We start from the raw sequence: 11198 nt of genomic DNA, 5'->3' as shown, positions 1-11198 counted from the left end.
CTGTAATTTGATGTCAAATGTATGTGCCCCCCCCCCAATCCGCACCTCCCTTCCCCCCAGCCCTGAAGATCTGTGAAAAGGATGTGCAGCCTTTTAAAAAAACAAAGGTCCAGCTGATTGGCCTGAAAGCCTGCGCTGATCAGCTGGCCCCCATCTTGACACTTCAACAGGTCACTGGTACTGTGTGACTTCCCCTCCTGCTTCAATCGCTCCACCATCATCCCAGTCTCCCAGAAACCCTCCATCAGTGGACTGAACAACCAGTTACAAGTTGTTTACTGTGCTGTCTCATCTCAATCTTGGAGAGCACACTGTTAACTCTGTATTAAAAGCAGGACAGCAATCTATTCCTCCTCTTTACCATCTTTGTAGATGTAGATGTTGAAGCCGTCGTAGCCGGTGGGGGGTCTGGGTGGTAGCCAGCGCAGCTCCAGCAGGACGGGGGGCGGTTTGGTGGGCTGGACCGAGGCCTCAGAGGGGAGACCCATGGCTGAGCCAGTCTCGTTGGAGTCTTCGTACTCGGGCACCACAGCGTTAACGAACTCCTCTGCCCTGTGGGCAGGAGGCAAATCGGTCGGTTTCAGCCAGTAGGTGTGAGTCTCGGCCTCCGTCGACTGGTTGGTGATCAGGTTGGTGGTGGGGGTTCCTGTCAGGTTCTGTGCTGAGCTAGAGGGGATCTGAGCAGCAGCTCCTGCCACCTTATCTGAGGGCTTCTCCTCCACTGAGTGAGTCTCCTCCGCCTCCCGCTCCTCCATCAGCAGAATGTTCCGGGCTCGGCGGGAGCCTCCCAGGCCCTCGCCTCCCAGGCCCTCGCCTCCCAGGCCCTCGCGGCCACCCTCAGAAGGGACCACGTTGGGGGCCTCACCTGGACCCACTCTGGGGCTCAGGTGGATAATCTTATGAGAAATGTTGAGGGGGGGGTGGGGCACTGTGAAGAAGAAGCAGAGCAGAAACAAACTGAGGTGAGATAAATTCACACCGTGGGAGAAAGATGGATTAGCAGCATCACAAAGATCAAGGCACACGTGTTGCACTGACGTGTTCCCTCGACATAAAACCTGCAGGCTCAGACGTTCAGCCCCAGGTCCCTTAACTTTTTACTTGAAATCAAAAAAGTAACTGCTATGAAATAAAGGTATTTTAATGGAAGCTGAAGAACATTCATAGACTAAGGATCAAGTGTTTTTCAGAGCTAAAACATTTTCAAATGTAACACTTATTCAATTGTGTTTCTTGTGCAGATAAATGAACAGAACAAATCTCAATAAGAGATCAAACCACAAGTGTTTCGTCAAATCCCTTAAACAGGTGTATTTGTTGTACTGTTTGGCACCATGGTCCAGGACCTGAACTGAGAGAATAAAAGGCTAACATGGGTTTGATGTTGTAACACAACATGTTTCTGTGAGTGCTGCTACAACATTAAACACTCTCAGTAAATGGCTGAGTCGGTTTCCTGCTCTGGTAGAAAGTGAATAAACGCTTTAGTCCTTCATGAATCTCTCCTCATGCTGAAGTGGGAGATGTTTCCGGAAACACCGCTCCCTTGCTGAGCTCGTTAATCAGAGTGAAGAGACGTGATGACAGTAATAAATGTCTGATATTTATATCCTATCAATAATGCAGAGGGGACACGGCAGGACACTGAGAGGGGGGAGTCAGACTGTGAGCTCTCGCCAGTCTGCTGCACTTATTATCACGGTCCTCCACTGACAAGAGGCGTTTCATGCACCAGAACCAGGAGCAAATCTCTGACCAACACACCGCTACCAGCATCAGGTATAGTTCAGGGAACCTCAGGTGTTGAGCGCCTGAGCATAGCAGCTCGCTGAAGGCTGAATACGATATTCTGTTGAATCAATATTTAGGCAAGTAAGAGATAATCTGAACATTTCACAGTTTTGTTTTTGGTGGGGCTGCACTGAGGAAATCTGCACTCAGGACTCCTTTGCTGCTTCTCGGACCCTTGCACCAGGAATTCGTCTGGCTCATCACCATGTAAAACTGGGACTTCTTGTTTTCACACACTGGTTTTTGTACAGACTAAACACCATCGAACCCTCCACCAACAACTGCTCCACTCTTACTTCTACTGTTTTAAGTTCAGGAAGTGGACATACAGTATAATGCTGCTATGCTATGGGCTCAGACTCTGGCTCTGGCTGTGTACATGTAGTCACAGCAGGAGAATGAGCAGCGAGCAGCTCCTGTGTGCAGTGTCCCCGTGGACGTACACACAACTGATCACTGTGGCACTGAATTCCCTGGCAGGTTCTGCAGCCTCTGCTCCTCTGGTTTCTAAGTGGATCTATAGAGGTTTGTTATGAAGGGACGTCGGAGATGATGGGCTCCTCAGGAAGTGGACGTCACACCGAGTCAGACCAACAAGTTTAATGTCTGTGTCCACATGTCGTTTAGTCAGGACTCAGAAAAGGTAAAGCTGCAACTTACAGTACAAAAACCCATTAAATAAGTGAAATATAACCTGTTAGTGAGCTTTAGTGGTGCTGCTAGGTGGACTTTGTTCCTTTGGACAGAGTCAGGTTGGCACTGCTCCCATGTTTCCAGTCTTTATGCCAAGCTACGCCGCTGCCACTGTAGCTGTGTATTTAATGTACAGACATGAGACGGATTTTGGTAAATGTCAAAAGACACTGCGAGTGGGAAAACTGTGGCTCCTCACCTGTCCTGTGGTGTACAGGTGAGTGTGTGATGTCACTGCGTGAAACCAGCGCAGTCTGGTTCACGGTGGCCTCAGAGATCAGCTGGAAGGTGATGTTATGGTAGCAGATACCCGGTAACCAGTGCTTAAACACCGTCTTCCCCTTGTAGAAATCTACAAACAGAAAGCAGAAAATCATATTCAGATGTCTATGCGGTTACTTAAAAAGCCGGGGCAGCGAGAACACAGTGGAAACATTGCCAGGTGAAAGTCCTGCTTTCAAAATGAAACATGAGCTGCACTGAAGCACAGCACCACAAGCGACATCTGTCCCGAACACAGCCACATCAGTCCTATCACAGTTTCCCAGCAGAGCTCCTGAGCCAGCACCTGTACCTTTGTAGAGCATGGAGCGCCGCTCCTGCCCCTCTGTGTAGCTGATGTTCACTCTGCTGAAGACGTTCCTGGCTGGAGCGTCGATTTCAAACACCACACCGGTCTCTGGAGCCTCTCTGTAGTCTGAGATCTGAACAGTGTGCACAGGGAGTGGCTCTGAGGGGAGACACCGGTCACACAAAGACAAACAGTGTCAAACCTGGCTTTGGCCCAAACTGTACCCGTTTTACTTTCTAACCCTGAACCTTGGTCTCTTCACAGATGAAAACTTGGTGGAAAGGTTACAGGCTTTACAAGTCTGTGGGACATGAGTGAAGGCATGAATGGATCAGTGTAACGCATGAAGTGATTTCTCAGAGTTTTTCTGCATCGATTAAAAGGTTTTAATTTTTACAGTTCCTCTTCAATTCTACCTGAAAAGAACCTTTGCTTTTCAGTGAAGGTGCAAATTCAGAGGTTTATTTATTCATTGTAATACATTATGGGGTTTTCAGCACATTTTAAGGTGCCCCTAAAGGTTACAAAGTCCTTAAACCACTATGAAAAAAGAATCCCTTAAAATATTTTAGATTATGTGCACAGCTAAATCTGACTAAATAAAGTAATCTCTGCTGAATCCAAACCTTAAAATGCATTTTAATCAACTCAGGGATGTTTCCTCTCTTTGCCAACATATAAAGGGTTTTTAACCCTTTACAGACCCTTAAATTACACCACAGACTTGGATCTTAGCTATTAATGGATCAATCAATGGATTAAGATTTATCTGAAAATGAAGCTAATAAATGATTTTATCAACTAATAAGTTAAGGAATGACTAAACTATGCAGATAATCTCATGAAAACTAGTTTCATATTATCCACTAATTTTACCCATAAACTCCCATTAAAAACAACTTAACAATTAATAGAAGTTAAAACTAAATCTTTTGCCATGTCATCAAAGCCTCACACATAAAAAGTGCTTCTCCCACTGTTTGACTGGGTCTGCCTGCACACAAGCTCGTGTTGATCAGAGACATTTTGTTCTGTGCTTCAAGAAACCTGCACAGCACCATCCGTTCTGTCCACCGCTGTAAAATCACATTTACAGACTACATGTTAGAGACGACCCCTTTCCGGATGGATACCCGCCCTTCACAGTGACTCACTTGTGAGCACAGGCACAGCCTTTGTGGTTCTGGACCAGGTCTGTCCCAGTTTAACCAGCAGCCCCACACTGTAGCAGAGCCCATGAAACGACGTGTTGATGAGCAGAGGCTGGCTGGTGTTCACAAACGGAACCAGGATCAGCCGGGGTTCTCCGGAGAGCTGAGCAGCGTACGCCATGACGTTGTCCTGCAGGTCGGTGCTCTCCAGGGTCGCCACGATCAGACCGTCATCGTTCAGTGACGCCTGCAGCGCCCACGCACCCTGAGGGACACAGAGACAGAGGACCACTTAGGGGAGAAGACAAACATGTCCTTTTTATCTTTGACAGTCAAGACAAATCAGGAAACATGAGGAAAAGGCAGCAGCTGCCAAATTAAACCTGGTTTATTAAGCAAAGTGCGACTAAGTGAAAACTATCTACTGATGATTCCCCTGACTTCTTATCACAACAGTCCATCTGCTGAGACGTCACCCAAAACCACAAATCAACAGGACAGTGGTCTCACAGCAGGAGGACAGCTGCATCTAAACTATTCAGTCAATCCAATAGAATCCTGCCAGCGTCACCCCTGTGTGAGATGAAGTCACCTGATCTCAGACTGGTTATTTACATAGTGAGAGAAACAACTTGGTTAAATTAGAGACAATTTTGAGCTGTGTGATTCTGAACTGTCCAAACCGAGCTGCCATGTGAGCTGATTTCCTGTTATTCAGCCGAGTCTGATGCTATCTGCCCTTCCTTCATTAAATCTGACAGTAGCTCGTTGGCTCTTGGCCGAGCTTCACCTGTCTGAGGTCAAACCTGGCTCCTGATACAAACTGTAATAAGAAACCGGAAGCATGTCCTGTCTGAGCGCCTGATCCATCCGAGGATCAACTACAAATGGCAGACTTCATGTGCTTACAGTCTGATCCTGGTCGTCGACTGGTTCCTGTCCTTAAAAACCAATAATAAATAAAAAACCAAGTTAAAGAAAATTAAATACAGGACATCTACAACAAACTGGAAGCAGATTTTTAGCTCAGACAGAAGTGCTTTTGTGTCTGTAGGTAGATTTTTACTGCAGTACTTTTCTGTCAGACATTTTATTTATTCTGTGTGGGAGCTGCTATAACCAGTGAATTTCCCCAGTGAGGGATCAATAATGTTCATCTTATCCTATGTATGAAAGTCACCACCTGGTAACTGCTGAATATTTACAAGAGCGATCTGATGATGAGAAAACGTCTATTTAAAAGACATTTTACAGATTACAAAATTACCTTTTGGTAGCAAAATGTTTTCCTCGTAGTTGTGCCACAACTTAAATGATAAACTATTGCAATTCCAAAATTTCACCTCCTCTAACAACACAAACAGTCTCATAACTACAAAGTCTCTGTTATAGTTGTGAAAAACTGTTGTAACTTTAAGGAGCCTGGCATCATCTCCAGGCTTGGAGCTGCTGGATGTGGACGTGCTGGTGTTGTGCTAACAGCTCGCCCTGCCTCCTTTCACTCCTGCTCTGCCGAGCAGCAGATAATGCTAACATGAGGCATGATGGGAGTTATAACATCAGCGTGTAGGGGCAGGAAATGCCTGTTAATAAATGGAGGAGCTAACGAAAATTGGCCTGAAGTGAAGTCACTGTGAATGTTTGGACAAATGTGTTACAATGACCGAGGGCAGACACACACACACTTCTCCTTTGTTCAGCCTCTTTATCACACTGGATATACACTGTTGCACAAGTTGGCCTAAATAAACAATAGCCCTTGGAAAGAAAATATACTTCAGTCCTCTGTCAACAAACAGACTGGGCTGTGCTGTCTGTGAGCGTAGCTCTGTACAGGTGCACACAAAACACCTCAGACAGGTGAGGCAGGACGTAGGGACAGAAACATGGGACCTTATGAGCAACTGTGGAAGCTTTCAATCAGGTCCTACCTTGTGGAACCTTCAGACCAAGGTCTTTAACGTGTCTTAACTCAGATTCTCCATAGTGTCGGCTAACCCCAGTGACAGTGGGGCAGGACATGGTGTCTCTCAGCTACAACCCCCCTCCATGACCCTCTGCTGCCTACAGCCTCCTGTTGTTATTCCAGCTTCTCCACCCTGTGATGTCAAAGTACAGTCTGTAAATCAGCCCCGCCTGCCGCCTAGCCAAGGTTAGAAGAAGGGTTTTTTTCAGCCAGTAGTCATGTCAAACAACCATGGAGGAGCTCTGGGCAGCTAAAAGTCTGAACCGGTGGCTGCCAGAGTGAAGAGGTGGTGTCTTTAGCACAGAGAGAGTGGGACAAAAAAAGAGCAACAACCAGGGTTAACATGGGTTTGGCTGGTTGACATGGAGAGGGTTAAAAACAGCTTCACAATAAAATCACCCAGACCCTCGCTGTAACAGCTGATTGATGCTAGGCCTTTTAAAGCCTGATCCCCTCCTGGCCTTATAAAGGCAGAGCTGCCATCTGGTTTAATTAGTGCGGTGGTATTTGGACAGAGGTTTGTCTACAGTTACTGTTCGACTTATGTCCTGAAATGAAACACGACTGTAAGTTGGTTTGTTTGTGGAGAGAAAAGTGAACTCTGCTCAGACACGTTTCTTCATTTTGTTTAGAAAAACAGTCTGAAACTATTTGGTTTACAAACTGACTCACTAACAGCCCATCAGGCAAAACCACCACCAGACATCATCCTCAGGGGTTCAGATAAAAAATCCATACAAATTCATTCAGTTCATCGCTGCTGTGTCATCACTATGGCAACAGATATAAAAGGAGACGGTGGGAGGAGATGCTCATTATGTCTGATTCGAGTATTTCCATGGACACGGTGGCAAGCAGAGGCCTCAAGGGCAGCACACACTGAATGCTAATGTCACCCTCCATCATGCGCTGTTTATTCATGGGTTCACAAACGAGCTGCAGGAGACGAGGACAGATCTACATCACATTCCTTAAACACACATTAAAACAAGCTTTAGCACAAAACCCTACATCACCTTTGGATTAGAAAATATCCAGTGACGAAACAGACAAAGTTAAGAGGCAGTTGCCAAAATAAAAGTTATGTGACATTTAAATCCTCAGTTTGTGAGTAGAAGACAAAGAACTGTGACGCTGCTCAAACTAACAGCCTAAGTTCCACTTCACGTTCTCTACAGCTTTCAACCATCTTATTATATTCCCATTTTAAAATAAATGCTCTGCATTTGTCCTTATTCACACACAGAGCAGAGGGGGGCAGTGAATCAAGGACCTGACCCGTGAAAGAACAAGGGTCAGGAGGTGTCACCCTCTGGCAGCACCATCATGGAAACCTCCAGAGCTTTTGTTTCTGTGTGTGTTCTTGTACTTTGCTATATAGTGAGGACCAAAATGTTTTGGGGTGTTTTTGCTATAGCAGGACATTTTGGCAAGTCGTCACCTTCTGAAACACCTCGTTGAGGGTTAAGACTTGGTTTGAGGGTTCAGGCTAGAATTAGGGTTGCGTTTGGCATTTAGTTCTGATGGTTAAGGTTAGGGTAAGGAGCTAGGGAATCTATTATGTCAATGACTGTCCTCACAAAAACAGAAGTATGGGTGTGGCGGTGCGGTGGTTAAACGTCCACTTTTCTCAATGAGGTTTGGTGAGATGGGCCTCATTTCGGTAGGCAGCTCCCTCCTGTGTGTAGAAAACAACATAAATGTGCCGCTTGGCGGAAACATCAAATTGTTCCTAAGCAAACCACAAGAGTCGAGTTGGGCAAAAAATATTAATCACAAGGTCCACTTACAGTCTGTACTAGTTTTTAACCACATCCAAGTTTTCAAAGTTAGGAATGAACACTCACCAAAATCGAGTTTCTGAATAAAGGACCAAGCTCACAAGTAGCCTGGCCAGTTGTTCTCTGGCCTCCCCTTCCACTGGGTATTAACGCTTCTCTTCTTCTGCTTTGAGGCTCAGTGGCAGCAGAGCAACACCAGAGCTAAATTCTCTCCTTTTTCAATGGGGTCTGGTAAGGCTCAATAAACAAACACTGTTCCATTAGTCCTTTCCTTCATTAGAACCCCCCAATAAAGAGAAGACTGTGAATTACTGGTTCAAATAACTTTGAAACAGGTTTCTTAATAAAACAAAAACCTCATGAGATGCAGTCTCTTCTACTTATTTCCCCTTCCATCTTTTTACTTTTTGAAGTAGCTCTTCACAAGGAATCCAGCTGTTTTTTTTTTTTTTTATTGTGGATTTTTACATTACACTGTCCCACTGTACAGTAGGTCTGTTCAGTGTTGAGATGCTGAGTAAAACATCACATCTGTCAGCACTTCCTTCTATTTCCAGCTCCCAGGTACAACTAGAAGGTTGACTAAGCATTTGTCTTGTCTCAGCTGCCTCTAATTATAAATGTCTATAAGGAACACGAGGTGCTTTTCATGCTCATATGGCACTGAGCTGAATTTCTTAGTCGGGACAAAACAAGGCCTTAGGCCCCGTCAGTGTGAAGGCTCTAGGAAACTGCCACAGGAACTTCACTGACATTTTACAACCTGAACAATTAATCAGAAAATAATCAGCAGATCACTTCTGACCCATTCAGTGTTTCAATCATAAGTGAAGCAAAAACTGCAAATATTCTCTGATTCCAGCTTCTCAGATGAAAGATCCTGATTTTCTTTGTCACAAACCACTATAAACTAAATACTTCTGGACTTTATGTCAGACACGACAGGACATGTCTTTGGCTCTGCAAAGCCTTGATGTGCATTTTGTCAACTTTGACCCTTCATGGGTTAAACTCCTAAGTGACGATGAACAATTATATCCTACAGTTGCACCTTTATCACACATTAACTTCAGTATATCTCATAGGGCCACGGCTTTTTATTCAAATTTCAAACATTTGTTGGAACATGGTCAAAAAAAACCGAACCGTAGTGACCTGTTCGAATCCATCAGTGTACTACGCTGTGTCAGTGAGCGCCAACAGGCTGTAGGGTGCAGTTTGCTGTGTGGTCCCGCAGGGGGTGTCTCCTTGAAACTCACTAGCAGCTTGGCCAGTTACAGGCCTGTTGACCTCAGTAAAGTGAGCTAGTAACACGTTTGCAAGTACAAAAGGCGGGGTAGCAGCGGCGCGTTGCGCTGATCGGACAGTAACGACACCGGAGCAGTGTCGAGGTAAACGGTTTGCTGACTCAGCCATAAAGCAGATGCCAGTTCGAACACCGTCCCTAATATCTCGGTGTGAGTACAGCAAACAAAGACTTCATTCAAGTTGTTTTAAATGTTTATTTAGGGGGTCAAACCATGAAGCCCAGCCACCTGTAACGTGAAGGCAGCAACGTTACTAAGCCTCAGCGACACAGTTAACTGAGCAGCAGTGGACCTGGACAAACCTGCTGGAATAAAAGCTTTACATTCTGCAGACAGCAGAAGCGCAGAGACGAGTTGCTCTGTAATGCGTCTGATGTGTGTGTGAGGCCAGCAACAGGCAGGTCAAGGTGCTGTTTGGATTAATAATTCCCGTATGGTAAAGTGCACCAACAACCCGAGATGTAGTCAGTGTGCTGCAGCGACTTGACAGACTGAGGAGAATGTCCCTGCGATTAGAGCCACAGTTTCATCACAGTGAATCAGAAACACAAAGGAAACACTTGGTTGATTCTCTGGGCCTCAAACTGCTGCCTGGAAACCGGCACACACAGATGGCCGATGCTCAACAGCCTAACGGGCCGACTCGGGCCTAGAGGAGGCCAACACGAAGACAAGCCCCACAACGTTAACAGCAGTGAAACAGGGCTCTCACGTTTCCAGTTCATTCAAACAGGCGAGACAGCTCAAGGTCAAGGCTGTCGCCCAAAAACTTTAAATATAGTCTTTGATTAAAAGACTATATTTAAAGTTCTTCAGAACCACAGAAATAAAACCAACAAGCCTAAGCATTTCTGTTTGGAGCTAACCAGAGTGACAGACGTAGTTAGCCTAGCTTAGCACAAAGCCTGGAACCAGGGGAAACGGCTAGCGCCCTCTGTTGGTGACAATGATATTCACACTAAAACATGATGATGTGGCGAAGTGTTTACCACGGTGCATTGTGGGTGAAAGGTGGGGACGACATAACAAGCAGTGACACATAACGTCCACTGCAGTTCTTACCACCAACTGTAAATCAACATTCGCCTGGACTCAAAATGTGTGGAATGGAAATAAATGACAAACAATGCAATAACAAAATTATTAATTCATCCTTGAAAAGCCATTTATATGGCATTTCCTATTTCTGTTACACTCTAGCAAATACATGTGGCGGTTAACACTGTCACCTCACATCAGAAAGGTCCCGTGTTCGAGCCCCGGTCGACCCGGGGCCTTTCTGTGCAGTCTGCGTGGGTTCTCTCCGGGTACTCCAGCTTCCTCCCACAGTCCAAAGACCTGCAGCTTAGGTTGACTGGTGACTCTAAACTTCCCGTAGGAGTGAGTGTGTGCGGTTGTTTGTCTACATATGAGCCCTGTGACAGACTGGCGACCTGTCCAGAGTGGACCCTGCCTCTCACCCAGTGTCAGCTGGGATTGGCTCCAGCCCCTCGTGACCCTATTCAGGATGAGCGGTATAGATAATGGATGGACCCTGGCAAATACTGATACGGTTCAGAGAGACAAAGCATGGTCCCGATATCGAAGCTCCTCATTAGCACCAAAAGGTGAAGGAAATGCACTTTAAGATAATAACGGGTAAATCATTTTCTACAGAGGAGGCTGAACTTTGAAAGTAGGTGGAAACTTTGGATCATCTGCTCCTCTAATGCTCTCACAGTTTTGGCTTGATAGCCATAAATGGATCTCCTTGAAGATTGAAGATGTCCCTCACTTCAATTTAAATGATATCTTGTTTAATCTAGATCAGTTTAATCTACTCATGGGTAAATACCATATTCATTGTTGCAAATGGAAGGGCTCATGTCCTTCAACCACTTTTTACTATGGGCCTTAAATCCCTTAAAAATCTAAGTCAAAGCGACATGATATCAGTGC

At 45.5% G+C, this 11198-nt stretch overlaps 1 protein-coding gene across 3 annotated transcripts in view; it reads right to left on the bottom strand.

Annotated features, from left to right (window-relative positions):
- The window catches only part of ptpro (protein tyrosine phosphatase receptor type O), a 41875-nt gene that overhangs the window by 27516 nt on the left and 3161 nt on the right, over positions 1-11198 (bottom strand). For all 3 annotated transcript variants that reach the window (XM_020613444.1, XM_020613445.1, XM_020613446.1), the window contains exons 2-5: positions 4210-4471; positions 3059-3214; positions 2684-2836; positions 362-928 (exon numbers count right to left, since the gene is read on the bottom strand). In XM_020613444.1, coding sequence (XP_020469100.1) covers positions 362-928; positions 2684-2836; positions 3059-3214; positions 4210-4471 — 1138 coding nt within the window. The remainder of the gene's footprint in view (positions 1-361; positions 929-2683; positions 2837-3058; positions 3215-4209; positions 4472-11198) is intronic.

Source organism: Monopterus albus, unplaced genomic scaffold (genome assembly GCF_001952655.1).
Source record: "Monopterus albus unplaced genomic scaffold, M_albus_1.0 scaffold134.1, whole genome shotgun sequence".
Classification (NCBI taxonomy): Eukaryota; Metazoa; Chordata; class Actinopteri; order Synbranchiformes; family Synbranchidae; genus Monopterus; species Monopterus albus.
The sequence above is the reverse complement of the archived record's forward strand: the minus strand, read 5'-3'. Positions and strand labels throughout refer to the sequence as shown.